This window comes from Leucopleurus acutus, assembly GCF_964270905.1.
Source record: "Leucopleurus acutus genome assembly, chromosome: 5".
Classification (NCBI taxonomy): domain Eukaryota; kingdom Metazoa; phylum Chordata; class Mammalia; order Artiodactyla; family Delphinidae; genus Leucopleurus; species Leucopleurus acutus.
Genome location: NC_139147.1, coordinates 125,541,124 through 125,568,233, shown reverse-complemented (window position 1 = coordinate 125,568,233; position 27,110 = coordinate 125,541,124). Strand labels below are relative to the sequence as shown.

General features: G+C 47.9%; 1 protein-coding gene across 1 annotated transcript in view; it reads right to left on the bottom strand.

Moving 5' to 3' along the window:
* Window positions 1-505: 505 nt before the first annotated feature.
* DZIP1L (DAZ interacting zinc finger protein 1 like) overlaps window positions 506-27,110 on the bottom strand; it is a gene marked incomplete at its 3' end in the record, with an annotated part of 33,375 nt that continues 6,770 nt past the window's right edge. Inside the window, exons 4-15 of the mRNA XM_082839331.1 lie at window positions 26,575-26,736; window positions 23,581-23,709; window positions 17,298-17,360; window positions 15,908-16,048; window positions 13,587-13,617; window positions 12,405-12,458; window positions 9,046-9,179; window positions 6,933-7,128; window positions 4,027-4,243; window positions 3,429-3,601; window positions 2,224-2,363; window positions 506-667 (exon numbers count right to left, since the gene is read on the bottom strand). Coding sequence (XP_082695457.1) covers window positions 506-667; window positions 2,224-2,363; window positions 3,429-3,601; window positions 4,027-4,243; window positions 6,933-7,128; window positions 9,046-9,179; window positions 12,405-12,458; window positions 13,587-13,617; window positions 15,908-16,048; window positions 17,298-17,360; window positions 23,581-23,709; window positions 26,575-26,736 — 1,602 coding nt within the window. The remainder of the gene's footprint in view (window positions 668-2,223; window positions 2,364-3,428; window positions 3,602-4,026; window positions 4,244-6,932; window positions 7,129-9,045; window positions 9,180-12,404; window positions 12,459-13,586; window positions 13,618-15,907; window positions 16,049-17,297; window positions 17,361-23,580; window positions 23,710-26,574; window positions 26,737-27,110) is intronic.

Sequence of the window (27,110 nt, the reverse complement as noted above, 5' to 3'; positions counted from 1 at the left end):
ATCTTTGTCAACAGATTATGACCCTGTACTTTTCACCCCCCATCTCTGCCTCTACCCCAACTCAGCAGTGAGAGGCTGGAGGACCTCAGTAAATGGCTTTGGGTCAATCAGTGAATGACTGGCTCAGGCATAAGTCCCCAAAAGGACCCCATAAAAGACCCATCTCTACAGCGTTTCTGCAGGTTTACAAAACACTCCGGACTAGAGACCAGGTGTTTCCTTTCAGTCTGGAGTGAACGTGGAGGTGGAGGAAGGATGCTGCTCTGAGGTCCTGTTACAACCCTTTCTCAAGCCCTGGGACCCAGGGGCACTGCCAGGGCCCCTCACAGGGGGCGGGAGAGATCATATCCATCTTCTGCTCTGCTTCTCTCCAGGGGAGAAGACCTCTCGGTTACTGGTGACGACAAGAGGCCCAGCAGCCCCATCTGTTGGGGGGGACCATGAGCCAGCCCCACCCAGCTGGGCGACGAGGCTGGTCCTCTGGCCGCCAGGCTCTGGGACAGGATCACCAGCCAGGGGCCCTGGGCTGACCAGGGCTCCAGGAGGTGGCACCAATCTTCTCTGGGAGCTTCGAGCGAGACAAGGGCTTTGGTTTCTCTCTCTGGATCACGTCCTGGGGGAGATCTTCCAAGGAAGAGATCTCCAAGTCACTCTCATCTTCAGAAAGCTGCAGGGAGGGGAGGGGGAGAAGAAAATGCATCTGACAAGGGAGGATGAATGTGCAGGACGGACATGGGGACAAAATGCGGATTTGGAAGAAAGCAGGAGGGGGATGCTTCTCCTCCTGCCTTCTCATTTCCCTGAGAACCTGCTTCAGAGACCTGGGGTCACAGCAACGCAAACACCCCTGAAATTCCACTGGCCACACCAAGGCAAGCTCCTTGGAGAGGCCTGTAGCAGAGCAGGCTGCTCTTGTTGTGATTTAAACTTTGTCCAGATTTTTTAACTGCCCACAGTGATGGATCTGGAAGCCTAGAGCCTCAACTTCTCCAAATTCCTGAGCTGATGCACCAGGGGCTAACACGCCCACCCCACCCGCCACAGACTTCTTGTCTAGGGGCTGGGAAACATTCTGACCATAGGAGCGTGAGGGGAACTCGAAGTGCCAGGAATCTTTCGTCCTGGAAAGGGTCTGGGCTGGGGCCAACTGAAGAGCCCAGAATGGGCCAAGGTCCCAGGCTGTCCTGGAACCAGAGCCATGGTCAGTGCCCAGGTCATTTGCCTGGAATGTAAGGCCAACCAATCAGAAACCAGCAGGGCCCGGGGGCGGCAAGCAGGCTCTGAGCGGTGCCTCAACCTGCTTAGGGCTGTCGGTGTTCTTTCACAACATGGGAAAAGGGATGAATACTTTTTAAATCCTTTAGACTCATTACTCGTAAACACACATGGGCTGCATAATAAACCAAACATGTCATGTAGTACAAGGTAGGTATTTGGGGTTGGGGGAGTATGCTAGGGAGAACCAAAAAGTGATGGCCCACTCCTTCTGAATTTTAGCGCAATGGCATCCCAGGACGCATCTTCTTGATTGAGAAAGGAGTGTAAAGTGATAAGAGCTCGAAATGCTTCTGCCTAAGACAGCAACAGGAATATGGAAGTTGTTCCCTGATGGGGGGCGGGCAGCGAAGAGGACGTCCTGACAGGAATGGTCTGGAAGGCTGAGCATCTGAGTTCTAAATCTGACGGCAGCTGGAGCCTGAGAGAGGCAAGGCCATCGAGACATTCTTAGTGATGAGAAATGGCCTTGACTATTTAGTCTAAATATCCCCATTGTGGGTTGTGGCCTACTCTGACGTGCTGTGTGATGCTACTCCAACACTCCACCCTGTGAAGCAATCTGCTCTGCACACAGCCTTGCGCTGGGGTCCTCGGGGGCATGAAGGAAGGGGGAGGGGTCGGCTGTGGGGTGAGGCGGAGCCCGAAGAGAGCAGCTACTGCAGGAAGCCAGACACAGAGCTGGGTCCAGGCTCTATCAGAGGCAGGAAGTGGGAGCGTGTGCGGCCCGGAGACACAACCCACTGAGTGGTTGTTCGTATAATGAAACAACAAGCACTGGAAAGTGGCCATCCCTCTACCTGTGCAAGGGCAGAGGGGACAGTGACGTCACCCACAGTGTCACACCAGGGCCCAGGCTGACGCTCGCTGGACCCTCCCTCAGTCCCCCAAACTCAGAGCTGGCTCTGTAGGGAATTGCAGGGCAGCCTCCAAGGTCCTACGGCCTACCTGGGGCTTCCCTCCTGGCACAGCAGCCCTCTGTGGCCCGGCATTGGGCTTGCAGAACAGACCGACCTCTCCAGCAGGCTTCTTGGTCGAAACCTCCAGCTGCTTCTCATGACTTCTGACCATCGACCGCACCAGTGTTCCTGGAAGGCAACCAAGGGGAAAAGCCCGGAGTCCGAATGCATCATCCTTATGGGTCACATCCAGGCTCTGGTGTGGATAAAGGGAGCATGGAAAAGGGTCAAGAGGAAGAAGGAAGGGCAAAAACAGTAAAAGAGGGGCAAAGAGAGGCAGGCCCAGGCCAGCGTGTGCTTGGAACATCCTGTAAGTGTACAGTGCACTTAAGGACACGGCTGGGTACACAGGCTTAGGAAGCTGCCCTTCCCTCTCAACGGGAGGCCGGGAGGAATCCCTGCTCAGTTGGTACATGAACTGCAAGACTAACGTGCAGTTCCTCCTCCAACACCTTCACAGAGAAACGAAGAAATATCATCAATATAAATTCGCAAAGAAGGGCTGTGGGCCAGACACACTTTTGTGAACTCCACGCAAGAAGGGGGCTAAGCAGGGACTACGTTATCAACGGACTCTGGTGACGTGGGAGAGCAAGGTGGGTGTCCAGACCTCAGGACCGGCCAAGAAGCAGGGAGCTAGCCACGGACTTCCAGGATTCACACATCTGGGGCCTGAACAGAGGTCCGGAGCTACGACAGCCCTCAGCTCATTGATTCATTCAAAAACTGTTTGTTAAGGGCGTAATGCGTACCTCGCCCCTCATGACCCATCTTGTCTGGAAACCTCATTTTACAACAAAGGAACCGGAACCCTTCACACAAGCACACGCAGGGAGCAAGTGACAGAGGCTGACGCGTGTCCGAGGACTCCAGATTCCCGGTTCCTAGATGTTTACACCCTATCATCTCGCCTGGCAGGTCGTCAGTACTTCTCCAGAGATCTGGTTCTGGTGGTCGACGGATTGGCAGGCTTGGAACACACTGTGGACAAGATGAAGTACTGCAGGATCCATGGACACTGGACTTGGCAGATAGAGCTGGCCTTACACCCCAGCGCTTCCACTTACTGACTTTGGAAAGACAAAAGTTCCATATTCTTTCATCTTTGGCTAGAAAATGCAACTGAAGCCAGAAGCTACAAGCCTCTTAACATTTTTATAAGAAAACCTTCCTCTCCTGAGGAAGCCAGCGCACCTGAGCTCTTGCCAGGCATCTGGGTGCTCCCCTCCGAGGTCTCGGTGTCAGACCAGTCCGAGTCATCCTGCGGCCGGGGCCCCATCCTCGAAGGAAGTCTCGGGGGCTGGAGGGACACGTGAGAGCTGGCATCTGCCTCCGAGGCCTCTTCAGAACTGAACGGGGGCGTACTGCTGAGGAAAAGAAGAAACGGGCGACGTGTGGGCTGGAAGGAGGACGTTCAACGCCACACTTCACCACTTGCAAGCTTGTTTGGTTTGCCCAGAGCCAGCCCTGCTCCCTCCCTGGGCCCAGACGCCAGCCAGGAGTCATCTGGAGGGTGGCAGCCACACCAGCTCCTCCGTGAGCAGATGAAGACCCAGCCCCTCCAGCGTGGCAACCGAGGCTTGGGGACAGGGGAGTAAGGGGAGGGTAGGTGTGTCCTGGCTGGGGGCAAAGGACCCCGGTCTCTTCATGGGAGCTAGGGCTGGACCGCACCTGAGGCCCTTCCTGTTCACTTCTGCCTCTGCCCCTCCCCTGTCTGCAGAAGGCTGTGGGGGGCCCAGGACAGGGCGGGAGCCACACCACAGACCCAGGGAGAGCGCAGAGCCTGGCTCACCTCAGCCCGGGCCCCAGGGAAGGTGGGGTGCTGGAGGGTCCAGGCGCTCTGGAGCCAGGAGTAGGGGTGGGCCCCTGAGCCAGGCCCGGGCCATGGCTGCCGCGGCTCTGAAGACGTGACACGGGGGACTCTGCCAGCTTGGAAGACTGTGCCACGTGCAGGGTCCTGGCCTTTGTCTGGGCCTCTTTGGTGACCGGTGTGCTCTGCTGGCTTTTGACTAGAAACACAGGTAAGAGTGAGTTTCAGAGCATACCCATCTGGGCCCTCGAGCCCGAGAGAAGCAGAAAGAGGTTCCACACACGGGAACTGGGCAAGTCACTCTGTGCAGAGCACCATCATAATCATAGCGGATTTAATAACTTCCCCCACCCCAGGTGTCCTGCTGCTGGCCAGACCTGGGGCCAGGACCCACGGTTTCATCAGAGACCAAGAGAGCAGCTGGTGTTCCAGGGTCATGGCATCGTTTCGGGAGACCCGCGGGAGGCAGCAGGTCTGAAGAGGGTCCAACATGTCTGCAGCTCCCCCAACACAATCGTAGAAGCTGGCCTCGCCAAGGCCACCTACTCCCCTCTCTACCCAACCCAAGTGGCTGCTGCTGGAGTGCAGGCAGCCCTGCGGGAAGGCTCTGCTGCCACGAGAGGGCGCCGGTGGACCACCTGGGCCATCGAGATCCACACGCCCGCCTCCCAGAACTCAGCTTGTGCAGGAGTGCTTAAGGCAGGCAATTAGATACAGCCCCTCCAGTTCGCGAATCACAAGGGGCGGGCAGTAAGGCAGGATTGGCAGTTTTTTTATGGGAAGAGAAGAGGAGAGAAAGTGCATCACAGGGAGTCCGAGTAAGTACTGTTTCATCAAACTCGTACACGTGTGGACTGAGCCACAGCATAAAATGCATTTCTTACTGCAGTTCGAAGTTCGAAAAGACGGTTCAAAATGCACAGCTCTCGGAGAATGCATTTACACAGAAGTGGGGTTTCTAGGAAAGAGTAAACTGAAAGGAGGGTGAACTTGCTGAGGGAAAATAACAACAGCTACAGTTACTATGCACAGACCAAGCTAAGCACTTCACATCCAACATCCATTTAGCCCCAGGCAGGCTTCCAGGGATTCGGGAACACTCAAGCCCCACGATTCCACGAAGTCACAGGCAGATGCAAACCCAGGTCGTCAGTCATCCCAAATCTAGGGCTCTTGCCATGCCCCCAAACAAAAGAGGCAGACTCTGAGCAGAGACGGGAGGTGAGCTTTCGTACAGCAGTCGTGGGGCCTAGAAAGAGAACACGTGGGTGCAGAGCTGGAAGGAGGCCTACGAAACGCCGAGAGAACAGTGTTCATCTCACAGGTCAGTGATGGGCCCTGGAGAAGGCAGGACCCGAGGCCAGGGAAGCGGAGACAGAAGGTGGGGGCCAGGGGAGGTTCCCACTGCAGGCTCTGGGACCAAGCACTGGAGGGGAGGGGAGCACCTTGAAAAGCAAGAACACTTTCTCTTCTTTCGGAAACCAGGACTCAGAGGGGGCTTCCATTCACCCTCCTTCGGGGCCCGTCCCCTCTCCGAGCTGCCCCAGCCTGTGCTTGGCCCTGTCACATCACCTATTCCTGGCTGGTTTCCAGCTAAGGGAGCAGGCCCCAGCCCAGGTCAACCTCAGTAAATACTGCACTCAATTAAACAAATTAGGAATGAATGAGCATTTGAGGCAGAGGGTTATGTGAAAGGCAGGTTAGCAGCCAGGACAAACACCCTTCACTCTGAGATTTCTGTACAAGACTAAAAACTATCCTTTCCTTAGAGCTTTTAAGGCCGGAAGTTTAAACCAAATACAACAGAGTTACCCAGATCATCGACACAATTTTCACCATATTCTCAAAGCAACTGTCCTGTTCTCTATTTAACATTTTTATATAAAATGACACCACTTTTAAACATAAAGTACCCACTTCATACTTATGCAAGTAATAATTTCCATGAGCTCTCAGGATTGCTATGTTAGTAATATTTTTCCAATGTACATGAATAAAAATAAAGATTAAATCTTGAAATTATTGATTCACGTACCAACTAAAATCAACCCTCATAGCCCCCAGCGATGGGTGGACCACACTCTGGAAACTTCCTTTGCATACAGAGCTCAGGTTGGGGCCTGCCTGGACACAAGGAGACAGCAGAAGCAACGTTCCTCTGGCTGCACACGTCCATGACCGAAAGGAGCTAGGGCATCACCCGGCCTGTGGATCTGAATCTAGAGGTGGGGGCTCCTGAGCCAAAGAACACAGTTCCCTTGCTCCCTGCGTGCCCTGAGGACAGAGCGCGGAGGGTCCTCGCCCACATACTTCAGTCCTCCACAGGACCCACAGGGCCTTTCAATATCACAAATTCCAGGGACAAAGCAGCGGCTGGACCCGGCGCAGGAGACATCTGAGTTCTGAGGCCTTGTCCGCCTGCCAAACTGGCCCAACCGCTGCCCCAGAGCCGAGTATTCATTTGACGGATCCTTGCCTCCACCTGCAGCCTCTGTGCTGACAGGCCTGGTTTATAGAGCCACAAACAGAATGGGCTGCTCTCTGTTGCGGCAAAGCTCAACTTGTGATCCAAGCAAGTAAAACAGTGCAGAGCTAAGCTGCTGAAGTGGGCAGTGCATCGGAGCAGGGCCAGCTCAGGGCTGAGCACAGCTCTGGTCCTGGCTCTCCTCTGCTTCCCCGAGGGACTCTGGTGCCCACCCCACCCCATCCACAGACTCTGTTTTTCCAGCAGAAGACTTTTGGACTCAGACACCTGGGAGGACCCTGTCGTCTGGCCCTTCAGAGCAAAGCCCTGGATGTGGACGGGGGGGATTACGCACCCCCTTATACGCAAACAAGCCTGCACCCTCGCAGGTCACAGCCCCGAGCAAGCCCACTCGCCAGCTCACCTGGAGCCTCGCCGTCTGGTTGGGACACCGGAGCCCTGTTCCACTGTCTCTCCTCCTTCACTCTGCTGCTGGCTTCCTTGATGAGCTTCTCCCTCAGACTCAGAAATTCAGAAAACCTCCCCGCCTTCTGCTCCCGCTGGGCTCGCAGGAGGGGCTCCAGGTGTCGGAGGGTGTGAGCAGGGATTCCCTTTGCATCCTGGAAGACCACAGAGGTTCCCTCTGGAGATGGGCTCTCCTTCTCCTTCCCTAAGCCTCTCAAAGCTGCTGCTGGCCTGGGAGTCACTGGGATCAGTGCCGGTGCTTCTGGGAGAGGAGCTGAGCATTAGAGCAGGGCGAGCAGGCTGCTGAAAGCAAGGTGGGCTAGGACCTGGGGGCCCCAGCAAAGCACACACAGCAGGATGGTGCAAAGGGGCTACGCACCAGTCCATCGACATCAAGCATACAGGCTTAGGTGGGACATGCCTCTCCACCACCGGACCGAATCCTACAGTGGGGAGACCATGGCTTGCTCCTTTTTGTACCCCCAGGCACTATCATTATGCTGGACACATTGTCCTCCGTGGCTAACAAGATTTGAAAACATCAACTGCAGAAAAACAAAGCCAGGCACCCTTCCAAAACCTACTGGAACTTGCTTGGGCTTTTGACATCCACCTAGAGCCCATGAGAAATCATTTAAGATTAGAAAGAAATGGTTTAATCAAGTCTGAACGTAAGGCCAGAGTTAGGTTGAGCAGTAGTTGAAACAGTCAGTGATTAGGGGGCATCCTTGCTACATTAAACCTAGGTGTCTGTTTTTTGGTTTTTGGTTTTTTTTTTGGAATTCTCAACGATGCGATGCTCAGCTTCTTTGATAACAAGGTGTGTTTTTTAATAAAAGATGTCACTGGGCTTCCCCGGTGGCGCAGTGGTTGAGAATCCACCTGCCAATGCAGGGGACACGGGTTTGAGCCCTGGTCTGGGAAGGTCCCACATGCCGCGGAGCAACTAATAAGCTCATGCACAGCAGCTACTGAGCCTGCTACTGAGCCTGCGCTCTAGAGCCCATGAGCCACAACTGCTGAGCCCGCGAGCCACAACTACTGAGCCCACGTGCCACAACTACTGAATCCTGTGCGCCTAGAGCCCATGCTCCGCAACAAGAGAAGCCACCACAATGAGAAGCCCGTGCACCGCAGCTAGAGAAAGCCAGCATACAGCAATGAAGACTCAACGCAGCCAAAAATAATGCCTTTCATGATAATATGCATTCTCTGGTTGCACACAGGCATGTAGGGACAATGGTGTTCAAATGCTAATTTGTACCAGAGTGTTCAGAGCCTGCTCCACCCACAGCCACCTGCTGAGTGGGCGTGGCCACGTGTGCCACCGATGATGGACACTTCACCCAAGGGGCCCCTCCAAAGGCCACACGGAGCCAATTAAATTCCCTCTGTCAGAAACAGAGACACAGCCCTTTGGGGCACATATAGTCCCTATGTGCAGGAGCAGATGGAACATCTTGTTTGATAGTTCCACTGAGACTCTATCCAGTTGGAGAGGAGTAATCTGTCAAAGTAACATCCACATATCGTCCACCGTCACACCTGGACCTTCAAGCTAAGGCACATCCCCTTATTATTCATTCTATAGCATCCAATACCTCTCTTGCAGAGTATTTCTCACAATGGTAAGTTATTAAATTTCTGGACAATCGTTGTTTAATACCTGAGTTCCCTACCATTTGTAAACTCGATGAAAAAAATTATCAGTTCTAATTCATCACTGTATTCTCAGCATCTAGTACACTACTTAGCACAAAGGTGCTCAATAAATATTTGTTGAATACGTGAACAACAACAAAATAGAGATGCAGAAGAAAGTAGCCAATGAGTGGAGAGCAAGGAGAAGTCAGGACACAGGGTGACATCTCAGGAAGCCATTGGAGGAAACAGAGAAGAGACCACAGTGTCAGCTGTGCAGGTTTATATTCCTGGATACCAAAGGTGCCCCACTGGAACAAATAAGATGAATAAGCTTACAACATAAAGAACAATCGACCCTCTGTCGGTTCAAGAATGCCCTGTGTCTAAACGGCAGGTACCGGCCCTGCCACAGGGGCCCTGGAACTCACTCGCTTTATCCCCATGCTTTCCAGCTTCTCCTCCAGGGTGTCCTCCAGGACTGGCCTGAACTGCTTCAGCAAGGTGGGGTTTCGACTGAGAGCTGCCAGCACCTTCTGCTGTCCACTGCGGGAGTCCTCCAGCTCTGCAGCACAAGACAACCACCAAGGTCAGCCTGGGTGCCCGAAACCTCTACTCCCAAAGCCACACCGCACACAGCCAGGGATCCTGGTCTCCAGCCTGTGCACCCAGGGCCACCGATCCCCTCTGAGCGTCCATCCCCGGGTCCTTCTCCTCCTGGGAACCACTGCTGCGGACCCCCTACCCACCTTCAGGATCCTCATCCCCTGCCGGTCTGGACCTCCAGATCTGGCTCAGCCCTGTCCCATTTTAACTGAGAGATTTCAGGCTTTTGACTCACAGCTGAGTCCTGACAGCAGGTTGTTCCCTGGGTTCTGGTCTTCACGCCCCCCGCCCCCGCCCCAGCTTTAGTGAGATGTAATTGACATACAGCACTGTATAAGTTTAAGATGTACAACATAATGATCTGGCTTACATGCACGATGTATGTATACATATACATATGGTGGACAGATAGCTCCCTGCTCCCCTTGTTCACTGTCTAAATCAGGCGTTCTCCCTCCAATCATATACATCAGCATTGCCTGGGTTTAAAGTGTACATTCTCTGACCCATCCTCCAGAGAGTCTGATGCCATAGGTCTGGGGAAGGGCCCTGGAATCTGCATTTTAACTTGCCCAGATGATTCTGATGGAGGTGAGCCACAGCCTGCACCTTCAGAAATACCGACCCAGCGGGTAACAAGATAAGCAATTACAATAAAATGTGATAACTGCTACAAAGGGGCCATCCCAGGTGAGTCAGGGAAGGCCTCCCAGAAGTGCTCTTGAGGTCCAATGCCGGGGGCCACTGTGGTTACAGATGGACCAGCCTTTTGATTCACTCAGTAGATGTTTACTGACAAGTAATATGGAGCTTGAACAGGCCAGTGCTGAGGACACTAAAGAAAACCCTCAAGGAGCTCACAGTCAAGGCGATGGCCTTAACCCTGGCTGCCTATCGGAATCACCTGGGCTCCATCCCAAGCTAATTATATCAGAATCTCGGAGGGTGGGCCCCAGGCCTTACGATCTATTTGTGAAACTCCCCAGACCTAACAGCAACCATGCCTGAGAACCAGCTGTTCTAGAGCAGCGGTTCTCAAAGTGTGAGCCACGGCATCGGCACCACCTGTCCTTATTAGAAACGCAGATTCTCAGATCCCAGTCCAACCTACTGAATCAAAAATTCTGGAGCTGGGGGCTTCCCTGGTGGTGCAGTGGTTGAGTCCGCCTGCCGATGCAGGGGACGCAGGTTCATGCCCCGGTCTGGGAAGATCCCACATGCCGCGGAGCGGCCAGGCCCGTGAGCCATGGCCGCTGAGCCTGCGCGTCCGGAGCCTGTGCTCCGCAACGGGAGAGGCCACAACAGTGAGAGGCCCGCGTACCACAAAAAAAAAAAAAAAAAAAAAAAATTCTGGAGGTAGATCCCAGCAATCTGTGTTTTAACAAGCCCCCCACTGCCCCTCAGGGTTGACGCTCTTCCATAAAGTTTGCACAGGGCATGAGCCCCAGTTTTGGCTGCATGTTGAAATCACCTGTGGAGGTTTAAGTACTACTGATGCCTGGGACGCCCCTCACCGCGTGTTGTGATTTAGGTAGTAGGGGACTGGCATGGTCCTCCAGAGAGCTGCAAGCAGCCTGGGAGCTTCTTAGTGTGCAGCCAGTTGCAGAGAGCCGCAGGCCCCGCAGCGGTCCTCAAACTAGAGCAAGCCCCAGAATGCCTTGGAGGGCGGGTGCAGACAGAGATGGCTGGGCCCTGCCCCAGAAGTTCTCATTCAGTCTGTGTGGCATGGGGCCGAGAATTTGAAATTTTTACGTTTCTAGTAAGTTCCCAAGGGATGCTGCTCTGCTGGTCTGGGACGAGCAAGTGAAGAGGCACAGCACAGCCTGACAAAGGTCTGGGTCCCGCCTGCAACAGGATGGGGCATGGAGGGGGTGGGGAGACATCTCCCTAACTCGCACTTCTCAGCCTCCTTCTCCTCGAACTCTAGGACCCCATTGGAGTATTTGGTTCATCCCCACTGTGGACCTTATGTTACTCAAGGTTACATGTAACTAATTTTTGCTACTATATCCCAAGGTTAAACGCACTGGGTGGGGAGGGAGGTAGCAGAGGACTGATTAGGTAAATTTAGGTTCAACCATCCAATGGAATACTGCGAAGTCCTGAAAAATTAATGCAGCAGCTCTATGTAAAGGGATTGGAAATGACTTCCCAGATACGCTGTTAAGCCATAACTACAGAAAAATATGTACACTGTGCTCCCGTTTAGGAAAAAGGAAAAGAATGCATACATCTATGTGCCTGTGTTTGCACCAAGTATCTCTGGAAAGATGCATGACAAACCATTAACAATGGAATCTCTGGGCGGAGACTGGATGGCCCGGCCGGAGGAAGACCTACTTCTCACTGTGCACCCTTTTGCTTTTCTTTCCTTCTCCCTTCTTTTTTTTTTTTTTTTGTTTTTGGTCAATAGCATAGATTACTGTCTCAAAAGTAAACTATTACATTAAAAAACAAAATAAAACACCCCACGATGAACTCTTTGGTGACACCAATAAAACCCTTTCCTGGGTGCACCCGTTGGATCGCTCTGGGACTGTCACATCACAGCCTGGCTGGGCAGGCAGACCTGATCAGCAGGTTGGCTGTGAGCTCTCTGACCTTTCCTGGGGGCTCCTTCTTCCTGACCCTCTCAGGAGAGTCTATTTTTTTCACTTCTCCTCCTTTGCATTCCCTGGAAACATCTGGTTGAGAGCTCGGCAGAGGGAGTGAATAAAGCAGCAGGTACCCAGGGCTCTGCAGAGGGCGCCAAGGAGGATTCCTGCACATCAGTTAGGTCCCGTGGGATCTGTCTGCAGCACGCTCGCCATGCAGAAGAAAACCGCAAAGGTCATTTGAAGCCAACGCAGGGAGGCTGCATCCACCGCTCTGGGTAGTACCAGGCAAGTGGTGGGGCAGGCACCAGGGACAGGCTATGCAGCAGACACCGCGCCAAATCCTGACTCCACCACCTGCCGGCTCTGTGACTCTGGGAAAGTCACTGACCCTCTCTGAGCCTGGGTGAACCAGCAAGCTGCACATTAGTACCTGTGTGTAATGTGCCTGGCAAGCACAAAGTGCTTAAGAAATATTTATTTCACGTCCCCAGTTCCCGTGCCCCAGCCTCAGGTAGCCAGATACAGTTAAGTAGGGACAAGCTAAACAATGAAGAGGGCCGCCCCCAGGGTAAAAAAGGGAGCCTCACCTTCCTCGGAAGAGTCCTTCTCTGGGTCCACAGCCTTCGGGCCCTTGCGGATCCCTGAGGAGAGCAGGAGTAGTTAGTGTCTCCAATGCCTTGGACCCCATCCCCGCCTTAGAGGAAAGCACGGGACAGCATGTGAGTGCTGGCCAGACACAGCAAGCCCTCGAATCGGTTCTCTAGCAGAGAGAGGCAGGATGGAGCAGCGGTCACAACCATGGACCCCGGAGGCAGAAAGATCAGAGTCCACGTTCCAGCTCTGCCCCCCAACTAGCTGCACACGACACGGTAAGTCCTTGAACTTCCCTAAGCCTCAGGCTCCTCATCCAGAAAGTGAGAACAATAATACCCACCCCACGTAATCATGGGGACAATGGACTTGAAGTCCATGGCACACAGCTCCTATGAATGGCTCACACCCCAGCCCCAGCACCCAGGAGATCAAGGCCATAGGGATAGTGCCTCTCTGAACTGGTTGCGAGGCTGGGAAAGAAATGTCTAGCCTCGAGGCAAGACATGTGGGGGAGACGTGTGGGTCTGCAAGGAGAGGCAGAAGGGAAGCTACAGGCATAGGGCAGGGGAGGCGGCGTGGAGTAGAAGGGCCAGGTTTCATAAGCAGGAGGGGCCCCCTGTAGGTTGCTGGCGCCCTTTAGACGCCAGCGCCTGTGTCCGTCCGACACACACAAGCACGCACACCAGCACGCCGGAGTACCCAAGAGGAGGAGGGCGTACCCTCCAGACAGGCCACATTCACACAGATTCGCAGGGATTTGGGGTCAACTCGCTACACGCTGGAAACAAGGTAAAGTTGGATGGAACTGAATCACAGGCACGGTGAATTAGAAAGAGCCTGTTCAGGAGCCCTGCCTGCCCCATCCATCACTGCCCCCAAGATCCTCACTGCCCGCTCCCACCTCATGTCTCCACCGTCCTACAGAGAAGAGCAGGCCAGGCAAGAAACCCTGCGAGCCGCATGGAACGCCTTCAGCACAAACCTGGGCTGGAGCCCTGTCTGTCCCGGAAACCGATGTCTTCTCACCCTCCACCACCCAGCCAGAGAGCCTGACGCTACAGGCCCCTGAGCTGCTGCCACCAGCCTCGTCCTATACATTGACTGGTGGGGGACAAGAGACAGGAGAGGCCAAGACGATAGCTACAATTGTTACAAACCTCCCCGTACAGACTTACCCTCCACCTTCCTGAGAGACATGGTCTGGATCTGCAAAGATGTGGAACAGAGCAGGTTACAGCCAGCAGGGGACTCTGCTGTGAGCGGTGGCTCTGCCTAGCTCTGTGAAGAAGGGACGGCCAGTGTTTCCATGCCAACCACTGGGAACTGGAGGGAGCTCAGAGTACTCTGCCCCAGCCCCTCAATGGCACCAAGGGTGAACAGCAGCAACCGAGGTGGTACCATGCTCCACTTTCCCTTGGTGAGGAGACAAGAATGCCCCTCTTCAGAGAGGCACCGTGGTTTGAAGGGCAGGAGCCCCATGCAAGCAGAGGGGGGCAGGCACACAGGCAGTACTGTCGGTATAATTGGTGGAAATCAGCCAGGGCAAGGGAGGCTCCCCTCCTGCAATGTGGGCATCTGAGCTGAGTGCCCCGTGGGAGGGAGGAGGCATGATATGGACAGTCACCGACTCTCTGCTCAACCCCTCTTTTCCAGGAAGTGTTTCCTCTTCCTCCTTCCACATAGTTGCAGACAGGACAGCCCCTTGTGGCAACGAGTCCCCCACACCACAGCCAGGTTTGGGCAGAGAATTCTGGACTGGTAACATGTGAACTCAAGAGCTCTTGACAGCCAACTGGTTTGAGTTTTGGTTGTCACTGTTTATTTGTTTGCTTGTTTGTTTTGCCATGTAGGGCAGACATGGAGTGGAAGCTGACCTTCAGAGTAAAAGAAAAAAATCGAAGCAGATACAGAGAGAGGAACAGAGACACACAGCAGAGGAAAACTCCTGACTACACTCATGTCTCTGGTCCCAGTTCATTCCTAGACTTCGCTGCACCCCTGCCTCGAGCTCTCTGAGACACCCAGTCTACCCTTATGACAAATCCCCTCTTCTGCTTAGGCTTGAGTTGTTTTTCATTACCTACTGATGAATGACTCATCCAACGTCCATTTCTAACTATTCCTCCTTTGCTTACCTCTACCCTAGAAAGTATAAAACTAATTATTCCCTTTCTAACCTTCCTTGCAACTATAGTTGCCCATATAACACAGCTTTGAACAGTAAAATATAAGTAGAAGTCTTGGGAAAGAGCCTTTTCATCAATTGCTTCCATTGGATATGACTGTGATGGTTGGGGCTATGGCAGCCATCTTGCAACTATGAGAGTCAAGCATGAGAACAAAAGTCAATATGCTGAAGATGGTAATTAAAACAAAGAAAAAAAGAAACAGAGTCTGGGTTTCCAATGGCATAATCTTGCAGCTAAACCAAGGCCATCAACTGTCACCTCTTTTGGTGTTACAATAAAAATAAACCCCTGTCAACCTATTCTGCTATGTTTAGCCAGTGGCTTCCTAACTGAAACATGTGCAAACAAGAGTTCTGGGTAACATAAGGAGGAAACCTCCAGACTGGACCTGAGGCGGCCACAGCTGTGAAGAGTTAAGTGTGTTGGGGGAGAAACAGTAAAAAGAAAAGCATCAGGGCCATGGGTTAATAAGATATGTTGACGGTGAAGTATAGCTGGGAGAACAGAAAGGCACAAATAGAAAGAGGTACAGGAACAGTGGATTAGACAGTGACAGTGGGTGCTCAGCCCAGGGAAGCTGTGTGGAGGGTGGTATCAGACCCATGGCAAAGGAACTGAGGCCACAGGAGGGCCCAGCTGGGGACAGATACTCATCTCCACCGACCTGGGGCTCAGAAGGAGGAGCTGAGCCCAGGCTGGGCAGAGAGTGATCTGCATTAGATGAAGAGTCACAGGGGCCAGTTCTAGGAGAGGGCGCTTAGTGAGGGACGCCTTTTCATCACACTAGTCTATCTGACAACTTCATCAGAGGCAGTCAATTTATGAAAAAGGAATTAGTTAAGAAATGATGTCTGAGGACACAGTGAAAGGGGCACACGCTTTACATTCCACCTGCCTGGCGAGGGTTGAATCTCACCCCTGTCATTTATAACGTGCCCCGTGTGGACTCGAGTGAGGCACTTGACTTCTCCTGCCTGTTTCATCATCTGTCAAATGAAGATGGGGAGAAGGTAATATCTACCTTGAAGGGCAGCAGTGAGGCTTCCACGGAGGGATAAGCAAAGTATCAACCAGGTGCTGGCCCTCACACGGTCTCTGGTGGTACCGTGAACCCACTAACACTGGACAGCAGGCACGTCTTCAGCATCTTCATCACTTCCTGCCCCTCAAATCTGAGGACTCTTCTCTCTCCTCAAAGAGTCTGACTAATGAGGCTAGTGCCGGTAAGTCCAGAAGAATCTAAGGAAATCCTCGCAGGGAAGAGGCCTAGGGCTCCAGGTCCTGGCTGGGAGGAGGGATACACTTACCATCTCCTCCTGGGAGGCGATGAGCCTGGTTTGTTCCTGGAGCTGGGCGCGAAGGGCAGTGATCTGGCGCTGGGCCTGGATAGCTGCTTTCCTCTGATCCTGAGACAGGGAGGCCTGGAGCCTCTCGTTCTGCTCCTGCAGCTGGTGGCACAGGATGGTCGGTCAGTCACATGTCTGCAGGGACCTCTGAGTGCCCAGTGCCTGCAGGGCCTGCACCTGTAGGCAAACGCTGGTCGGGGTTTCATCTGAAGCAGGTAGAGTGTCTCCAGACCTGGGCAGGTGGCTTTCTAACAAGACTGACTTCCTTCCCATTTGAGAACATTTCAAGTGGTGTCTGAGAAGTGAGAATTGAATGCAGGCCCCTAAGGTCAGGGCAAAAGGCTCCCTGTCAGGTGTGCCACCCACTGAAGGACAGTCAAGTTGAGGTCATTCGAAAATCATCAAATGGATGTTTTTAGGTGAAGACAAAAGGTGAAGGAAATGCAGTCTAAGAGCAGAGAGAAAATGACACTATTTATTTTTAAATAAAACCTCTGATGTAAGAGCAGAGAGAAAAAGACACTGTTTATTTTTGCATTAAGAACCTCTAGAAGAATACAAGAAAGCAATAAAAGTGGTCACCTGTGGGGTGGGTGTCGGGGACAGGGAGATGGAAACGGAGCAGAAGTAAGACTTTACTCCATGTACCTTAATATAGTTCTTCTGCTTTTGGAACAAACTTGAATGCATTTCCCATTTTTAAATGTTTCAAATAAGATAAACCCATCAGATGGGAATTACTGGAACGGGGGGAATCCATCCTGCACCAGACTCAGACCTAAGCACCTTCACCTTCTGAGCTTTCCGCAGCAGAACGTGGGGCTCCTGTTAACTGGCTTCCTCCTCAACTTGCCTCCTTGTCAGGGACATTTTCAGAGAAGCTGTTTTCTCTGCCCTGAGGCCTGCTGCTCTCTGCCCACTGGTCTCAGTGTCTGAACCCTTCCATTTGAGCTGCCCGTGAACTATCACTGAGGTCCACAGCCACCGGGGTCTCTCCTGGTTGGAGTTTCAAAGGAGGGCCCAAACACAGAATGACCAGGCAGCTCTCTGAGTTTTACAGCACCACCCTCCTTGGAGCACCTTATGGGGTCACTGCAGAGGAAACCACAGAGAAAGGATGTGTTGGATTCAGAAGAGAAGGCCCAGAGGCCCCTGCTCCCTGCCAGGGAAGCTGCTCTCTGGGCGGCCGGCCCCTCTGTGTATTGACGGGGGTCAGCAGCCAGGAACAGTATCAGCAAAAAATGATTTTCTGCCAACCAGTCCAAGGGGTGGGGGATGAAAGATGGGGAGCTGAAGGATGAGAGGAGGTCGTGGGAAACCAGGCTCCCCAAAACGGTCCAGTGAGACCTACCTCTCTCTTCTGAGCTGCATGCTCTTCCTGCAATACCTTCATTTTTCTCTTCCATTCTGTTTTCTGGAAAAGATTAAATGCTTATCAAGTGGGCCCCTCTAGATATTAAAATATACTATAAAGCTACACGAGTAGTAGAAAACCCAGACAAAGATGGGGAAAAAATGGAATCTTAGTCTGGGGGAAGATGGATTATTGACAAATGGTGTTCAAACAAGTAGTTAACTGCCTGAAAAAAAATATGAACTTGGATGCTTATTTCATATCTTAAACGAAAATAAATTCTAGGTGGTCAAAGATTTCAACTTAAAACATGTGAGTGATGTCAGCAAGATGATGGACCAGGAGGTTCCAGCTCTCAAAACACCCACAGATGAGACCTTTATGGGAGCCTGGGAATCCAGCTGAGAGGTCCCAGCACCTCGGTGAAGCAAAAAAAACCCAAGAACAGACACACTGAAGAGGGGAAGAAGAACAGCTTTCACCTCACCTGTGTCACCCCTCACCCATGGCGGCACAGCTCAGTGCCAAGAGAGACCCACTCAGCCCACAATCTTTCCCATGGGGAAAGTGAGAGCAAGGGAGCACCCAACTGCCCCAGCCTTGAAGGATGCTGCCCAGGAGGCCCACTTCCGCCTCACCCCACCCAGAACGGAGGGAATCAGCACAGCTGACTCAGTTTTTGGTACTGGCACACGGATCTCAACACCAGCTGGAGATCCTACTGGCTAGCTTGTGGACAGCGGAAGGTGTGGAGGAGGAAAAGTAAAAGTGTAGACTATTTGTATGCAATCAAAGTTAAGTTGTTTTGGGCTTAAAACAGAGTGCTCCAATTGTAAGATGTTTTATATAATCTAATACTAATCACAAAGAAAAAACCTGTAGCAGATATACAAAAGAGAAAGAGAAAGGAATCAAAGCATACCGTGACAAAAAATTCATCAACTCACAAATGAAGACAGCAAGAGAAAAAGAAAGGGACAGTCTGAAAACTGTCAGTTTCAGAACAGTCTGAAAACCATTAACAAAACGGCAATAGAAAATCCTTACCTAACAGTAATTACTTTAAATTTAAATGGATTAAATTCTCCAACCAAAAGATCAAAAGTGGCTAAATGGATTTTTAAAAAAAGATCCAACTATATGCTGCATACAAGAGACTCAGGTTAGCTTTAAGGACACGCATAGGCTGAAACTGAAGGGATGAGAGAAGACATTTCATGCAAATGGTAAACAAAAGAGAACAGGATACCTATACTTATATCAGACAAAATAAGTCAAAAACTGTTACTAGAGACAAAGAAGGTCACTACATATAGGGATCAATTCATCAGGAGGATATAACGACTGTAAATATACAGTCAGCCCTCCATATCCATAGGTTCCACATCTGTGTATCCCACATCCATGGATTTAACTAACCATGGATTGAAAATATTTGGAAAAAAGTTCCAGAAAGTTCCAAAAAGCAAAGCTTGAATTTGCCTCATGCTGGCAACTATTTACGTAGCATTTACATTGTATTACAATATTTACAACTAGTTACATAGAATTTACATTGTATTAGGTATTATAAGTAATTAGAAGTAATCTATAGATGATGTAGAGTATATGGGAGGATGTGCAAAACATAAGGGACTTGAGTATCTGAGAACTTTGGTATCCATAGAGGGTCTGGAACCAATCTCCTATGAATGGATACTGAGGGACGACTATATACTCACCCAACACAGGAGCACCTAAATATATAAAGCAAATATTAACAGAACTGAAGGGAGAAATAGACAGTAATACAATAATAGTAGGGGATTTCAATACTCCACTTTCAACAATGGATATATCATCTAGACAGAAAATCAGTAAGTAAACAATGGACTTGAACAGCACTATAGACCAAGTGTACTGAACAGGCATACATAGAACATCCCATCCAAGTAGCAGAGTACACATTCTCCTCAAATGCCCAAAGAACATTCCCCAGGACAGATCACACGTTAGCCCACAAAACAAGTCTTGCCAATTTAAGCTTGAAATCATAACAAGTTAATCTTTTCCAACCACAATGCTATGAAACTAGAAATCAATAATAGGAGAGAAACAGGATAATTTACAACTGTGTAGATATTAAACAACACATTCCTGAACAAAGAAGAAATCAAAAGAGAAACAAAAAAAAAACTTGTGACAAACAAAAATGGAAACACAACATACCAAAACTTCTGGGATGCAGCAAACGCAGTTCTATGAGGGAAGTTTACAGTCATAAAATTTTACATTAAGAGAAAGGAAAGATCTCAAATAAATAACCTAACTTTACACCCCAAGGACCTAGAAAAAGAATAATAAACTAAACCCAAAGTTAGCAAAAGGCAGGAAGTAATAAAGAGTAGATCAGACATAAATGAAATAGAGAATAGAAAAACAATAGACAAGATCAACAAAAGTAAGAGTTAGTTTTTGAAAAGATAAACAAAATTGACAAATCCTTGGCTAGATTAAGAAAAAAAGAGAAGTCTCAAACATATAAAATCAGAAATAAAAGAGGAGACACTACAACTGTTATCACAGAAATGCAAAGGATTACAAGAGATGTCTATACACAGTTACACACCAATCAATTGGATAACCTAGAAAAAATAGACAACATTTTCCTAGAAATATACAACCAACCAAGACTGAATCATAAAAAAATAGAAAATCTGAACAGACCAATAATGAGTAGGGAGATTGAATCAGTGGTCAAAAATCTCCCAACAAAGAAAATCCCAGAACTGGATGGCTTCACTGGTAAATTCTACTAAATGTTTAAAGAATTAATGCAAATTCTTCCCCAAAATTGAAGAGGACGAAACTTCCAAACACATTTTATGAGGCCAGTATTACCCTTGTCAAATGCCAGAGAAGGACACTACAAGAAAAAAAATTATAGGCCAATATCCTTAAAGAACATAGACACAAAAATATTCAACAAAATACAAGCATATTAAAAGGATCATACATGATCAAGTAGGATTCATCCCCAGGATACAAGAATGGTTCAACATACACAAATCAATACATGTGATACACTACATTAACAAAATAAAGGATAAAATTATATGATCATTTCAATAGATGTAGAAAAAGCATTTGACAAAATTCAATATCCTTTTATGATAAAAAAAAAACTCTCATCAAAGTGTGTATAGAAGGAATATACCTCAACATAATAAAGGCCATATATATGACAAACCCAGAGGTAACATCATACTCAACAGTGAAAGCTGAACACTTTTCCTCCAAGATCAGAAACAAGACAAGAATGTTCATTCTCACCATTCTTATTCAACATGGTCCTAGCCAGAGCACTGAGACAAGAAAAAAAATAAAAGGCATCCAAATTGGGAAGGAAGAAGTAAAATTATCTGTTTGCCGATGAGATGACCGATGACCTTACAAATGGAAAATCCTAAAGACTCCACCAAAAAAAAAAAAAACTGTTAATATAAACAAATTTGGTAAAGTTGCAGGATACAAAATCAGCATGCAAAAATCAGTTGTATTTCTCTACACTAAAAACAAACTATCCAAAAAAGAAATTAAGAAAACTATCCCATTTACAATAGCATCAAAATCAATTAAATATAGGAATAAATTTATCCAAGGAGGTGAAAGAGCTATACAGTGAAAACTATAAAACGTCAATGAAATAAATTGTAGAAGACAAATAAATGAAAAGATATCCCATGCTCATGGATTGGAAGAATATTGTTAAAATACCCATACTACCCAAAACAATTTACATATTCAAAGCAATCCGTATCAATATTTTAATGTCATTTTTCACAGAAATAGGAAAAAAAATCCTAAAATTCATGTGGAACCACAAAAGACCACAAATAGCCAAACCAATCTTGAGCAAGAAGACAAACTAGAGGCATCACTTCCTGATTTCAAGTTATATTACAAAGCTACAGTAATTAAAACAGTATGGTACTGGCATAAAAACAGACACACAGACCAATGGAACAGAATACGAAATCCAAAATTAAACCCACATATGTATGGTCAACAAATCTTCAACAAGGGCACCCAGAATACAAAATAGGAAAAGAATAGTCTCTTCAGTAAATGGTGTTGGGAAAATGGATATCCACATGCAAAAGCATGAAATTGGACCAATATCTTACACCATACACAAAAGCCAACTCAAAATGGATTAAAGACTTAAATGTAAGACCTGAAACCCTAAAAATCCTAGAAGAAAACAGGGACATTGATCTTGTCAATGATTTTTGGATGTGATACCAAAAGCACAGGCAACAAAAGCAAAAATAAACAAATGGGACTACATCAAACTAAAGTTTCTTTACAGCAAAGGAAACCATCAACTGATGAAAAGATGACCTATGAAATGGGAGAAAATATTTGCAAACCATGTATCTCATAAGGAGTTAATATCCAAAATACAAGGAACTCATATAACTCAACAGCAAAAACCAATCCAATTAAAAATGGACAAAGGACTTGAATAGACATTTCTCCAAAGAAGACCTACAAATAGTCAACAGGTATATGAAAATGTGCTCAACATCATTATTCAGCAGAAAAATGCAAATCAAACTACAATGAGATTATCATCTCATACCTGTCAGAATGGCTACTATTTTTAAAAGTAACAAAAGATAACAAGTGTTGGCAAGGATGTGGAAAGAAGGAAACATTTTACACTGTTGGTGGGAATGTAACTCGGTACAGTCATTATGGAAAAACAGTATGGGGGCTCCTCAAAAAAATTAAAAACCAAGAGAGTTACCCATTTTCCCAGAGGAATCTCCCATGTATCCATGAGGTATACATGTTAATAAACTTGTTTTCCTCTTATTAAAAAAATTAAAAACAGAACTACCATATAATCCAGCAATCCCACTTCTTGATTGATTCAAAGGAATTGAAATAAGGATCTCAAAGAAATACTCACACTCCCATGTTCATTGCAGCAGTATTCACAATAGCCAAAATACAGCTACACTTACCCCCAGATTCAATGAGTTATATACATTAAATATGCACAGCTTTTTACATGCGAATCGTACCTCAATAAAGTGACATGTATGAATGAATGAATGGATGAATGAATGAGCAAACAAACTAACAAAAAGAAAACACAGGAATATTTTCTTTTCTCTTTTTGGCCACACGGTGCAGCTTGTGGGATCTTAGTTGCCTGACTAGGGATCGAACCCAGGACCCTGCCAGTGGAAGCATGGGGTCCTAATCACTGTACAGCCAGGGAATTCCCATGATTATTTTCTTTTTAAATCTCAGAGTGGGACCTGATCATTTTGACCACATAAACATTATTAATTTTGTATGGTCAAGACCATGATAAACGAAGTTTAAGGATGACTAGGAAATAGGGGAAAATAGCCACAACAAGAGCAACAAAGGGTTGGTTAATTTCCATATGTTACACAAACTCACAAATTGGTAAGGATATCAACAGAAAAAATAGGCAAAGGATGTGAAAGAGTTCACAGAAAAAGAACGGCTTTTTTAAATGAGAAACTTGAAACATCAAGCAGTGGAAACGCTTCACCTCTGCTAGTTAAATGTTAAGCTCTTTCTTAACAGTCTTGGAGAGCAGAAGCAGGACATGATTGAATGACTGTGCCAACTGCCCTTCCTAGCCATGGAACTATCAGTGATACAGACCATATGTAACTGGACTGATGTAAGGTTCATCCAGTGGAGGCCAGGCCGCCCCCTCCCAGCCCATGACAGCAGATTGTGCATAAGTCTTCCCAGTTCCATATCCAGTGACCTCACATTAGCAGCATGAAATCAGCCATGATGGGAATATTTACACCACAGAAAATGGCAAATGCTACAAATCAAAGCTTTTTTAGTTCCAGACAACCGGTTGTTAAGTATTTAACATCACACCATTAGACCCATGCCAAATATCTTTAAAGCCAGAAGACTGTCACACTTTCTAAGAATTGTTTTCAACTGGGTTGGAATCAAAATGAGGGCAAGGGTGTCCAGTAAGATACACGGCTGAATGTATTTTGAAAAAACTCCCAGGCAAATCTGACATTGCACACATTTATGTCACCAGCCTCACCTGAGAATCCTAAGAACCCTACTCCATGCTTTCATGAATTGGCAGAAGGTCTGAAAATATAGAACTTTGATGTCTTTCAACTTCCCTTAAACCACAGAGCAAAACCGACAAACTCTGTTGGAAGACAGCATGGTTCTCGCCTGGCTCTGGGAAGAAAGGCACGGGGCATCGGCTCACCTGAATCTCCATCTTCTCCTTCAGGCCCCGGAGCTCCTGAGCCTGGCTGAGTCGTTCCTCGGGCTCCTCATCCTGCAGGGACCCGAGGTTGGACTTCATCACCTTGTGGGACTGCAGTGCCTGCAGTTTCTGAAAAGACCAGGGTGCAGTTTCATTCAGATGAACATCTAATCATGATGTTGTCTTTTTTACCCGGAGCGGTGTCAGAAGGGCACACCTAACCCCAACCATAAAGCCCCAACCTGAACTCACTAGGTATCTGCATGCCTGCAAACATTCACACAAGTTCACACTCCCCTTCACTAGTGTTCTCCTGAGAGCTCAGCCCTTGCACAGGAGAAGCAAATTCCCATGGAAGAACAGGATTCAAGAGTGTCATTTCCATTGCGCTGAAATTCTGCTGTACTTCAAACCCGGAACTTGCCTGACGCCTTTCCCATTTCTTCCTCAGTCTCGAATAGGCTGAAGAGAATCAGACTATCGGAGCTTTGAGGAGGGTCTCAGGCACTCCAGACCACTCCCTGAGGACTCCTGGCCCTCTTCCCGCAAAAAAAAATCCTGGCTGTCACCAAGAAGGCCTGGCTTTTCACAACTTGGAGTCATGTCACCAACGCCTAGTGCTCCCCAAGCTAATAGTGTATGGTGTGAAGGAAAAGGCATGGAAAAGTGGATCAAAGACAAGGTGCCTTTCCACCCCCCATGGTTATATTTTTAAATATATCACTACTGCAGTGACAAAAGCAATTATCTCCATCTCTATTACTATAACAAACTCATAAGCCCTATTCAAGCTTTAGAGAACAGTTAAGTCCCTGAGTTTAACTTCTCACTCTTGCTAATCTTTATCTCTTCTCAGTTCCTGCTAAAGCAATATTGGGTCCAAGTGTTAACCATTTCTAAACCCCTTGAATATTCTTTTAGAGTCAAATGCTTGATCAGATGTATGCACAACTTTCGGCCCCTGATGTGTCACTTCTGTCTTCACACTGCTGCTTATGACACACCAGAGAGCTGGCTTTCTTGGCATCACAAACCTTCATGGTGTTTTCCTTTCAACTGGGGTAAAGTGGACTTACAGTGTTTTTCACAATCACTCTAAATGGAATCTTATCTGTTTCCCCATCCCCCAGAATTTTTAAAAAATAAATCAAGAAGATAATTATCCAACTACACTGAGAATCTTGTATCCAGTTTGGTTCCTATACTTTAATAAAAGTGAAACAATAAAATGTCAGGTGAGAGGAGATGGGCGGGGGAGACACACAAACACAAAAATACAACAGAAGCCATCCTATAGGGGAAAGGCAAAAAAAAAAAAAAAAAAAAAATAGATGTTCCAGTTTAGGACAGTGTGATCCAAGTTAAAAGGAAACCATGGATGGTAGTAAGAATTATGTCCTCATTTACCACAACCCAGAATTTCCTAACCAAAAGTAACCTTTTGATTTTTGAGGACACGGTTTATGAACAACAACTCCAAATTCAAATCAATACCTAGGTATCTAACGTGTCTAGTCAAAGAGTACCATGTCAGGGGAAGCATGAGAGTCAGGGAGTTTCAGATGAGCTCAGAGATGATGGGTGTGGAGCTGGGGGTTAGCAGTGTGACATCCACATGGTGGGGCAGCATCTTGTCCTCCACAGATTATCCCTGTCCACCCTGGGGGAACATTTAGGAATGGGAGGACTTGGGTCACTATCGATACACACACACACACACACACACACACGCAGAGCTCTCACTGCACTCCCACCGCCCTCCATCCTTGGCTTTCCGTCTCAGATTGAAACCACCAAGGCTCCATGCATATCCTACGACAATCCCCTTCTAGAAAAGTTGTCTAGGTGTTTCTTTAGGCAAAGCATGCAATGATCATGAGAAACACTATTACACAATTCATTTTCAAATCAAGAAAAGATTCTCTTTGATGTTCAGTGGACCAATAAGAGCTAAATACATCCTGAAAATACTTCTCCTCAAACATTGTCCCTGATACGGTTTTAGTTATACAGGTTTATATGGGAAGATACAGTCCACGGATAACTTTAATAAGGTTTTCTTGAATAAACTTAATAATATATCCAGTAGAAGAGCAGGGGCTTTGAAGTTTAAGGAGCTGGGTTCAAATCCCAGTGCTACCTCTTAACAGCTGTGTGACCTTAGGCAAGTTATGTGACCTCAGTGTCTTGGCCTGTAAAGGAGGAATGATAATAGCTTTTTTTTAAAAAAAAAAAAAAAAAAAAAAAAGAACTTTCTTCCTTTTTTTTTTTTTTTTTTTTTACTTTTTGGCCATACTGTGCAGCACGTGGGATCTTCGTTCCCTGACCAGGGATCCCTGCAGTGAAAGCGCAGAGCCCTAACCACTGGACTGCCAGGGAATTCCCTAAAAAAAGAACTTTCAAAAAGAAATTAATGAACTAATGACACACTTACCTTTAGAATGTTATAGTTGTTTGGTTGTTATGAGGATTAAGAGTTAGTGTATGTAAAGTACTCTGCACAGGGGCTAGAAAAGTTTCAGTAAATGTTAGCTATTATGTGTGACCCCCACAGACCCCAACAGAGAGCCTGGCCTGCAGCCAGGGCTCAGCAAGTACTTGTTAGAAGAAAAATGCATTCATTTACATTTTGCCTCATTTCTTGTCCAGTGATGAAAGCCCTTTGAGACAATAAGGATAATGTCTCAGGAGCTCTTACTATATGCCAGATAATGTTAAGTGCTGTCTATGTGTTAATTTAACCCTTTCAGAAACCTATCCTACAGAAAATAAACTGAGGCAGAGGAAGGTTAGGTAACTAGCCTAAGATCACACAGCCAGTATGTGATGGAGCAGGGATTCAATCCTGGGCACTGGCCTCTAGTATCTGGCCTCACAGTGTATTACCCACCCCCAATGGCAGATGACAGAGAACTAGTACAAACAAAGAAATGAATTTTGAGAATAAGCAGGTTTTCAACTAAAGAACTCTGAGAAGCCTTTTAGGTTGGGTACCTCTTCTAGTGTAGAGCTCTGGTTGGCAACACTTTTAAATTCATCCCAAAATAATTTTTTGAGCTTGTCTATTTCCCCGTATAGCTTGGCCCGCTCTTTTTCTTTCCATTCATCAAATTCTTTCTTAGCTTCTGCTTCCCTCTGGCGAGTGATCTCTGCTTCCTACAAAGAAAAGCAAGAACAAGAGAATCATTAATTCCACATTATGACAAATATTTACCAAGAAACTGCTAGGGCTCCTTGTCCGTGCAAGCCACTATGGAGACCCAAAGAACATTCATCCCCCGGTCCCCACTGCTGGGACACGGAGTGGGATTAGTCTTATCTGAACCGTAAAGGCCCTTGAGGATGGGGATCATGTCTTTTCTCTCTTTATATTCCTCACAATGCCTGGCATAGTTGGTGCTCAGTAAATGCACGCTGAGGGAAGGAGTGATGAATGAATAAATGCCGGAAGGAGTGAGGCAAGTTTATGCATTTTCGTTCTACAAATACTTACTGAGTACCTCCTCTGGGCTGCCTTTGGGAGCTTATCC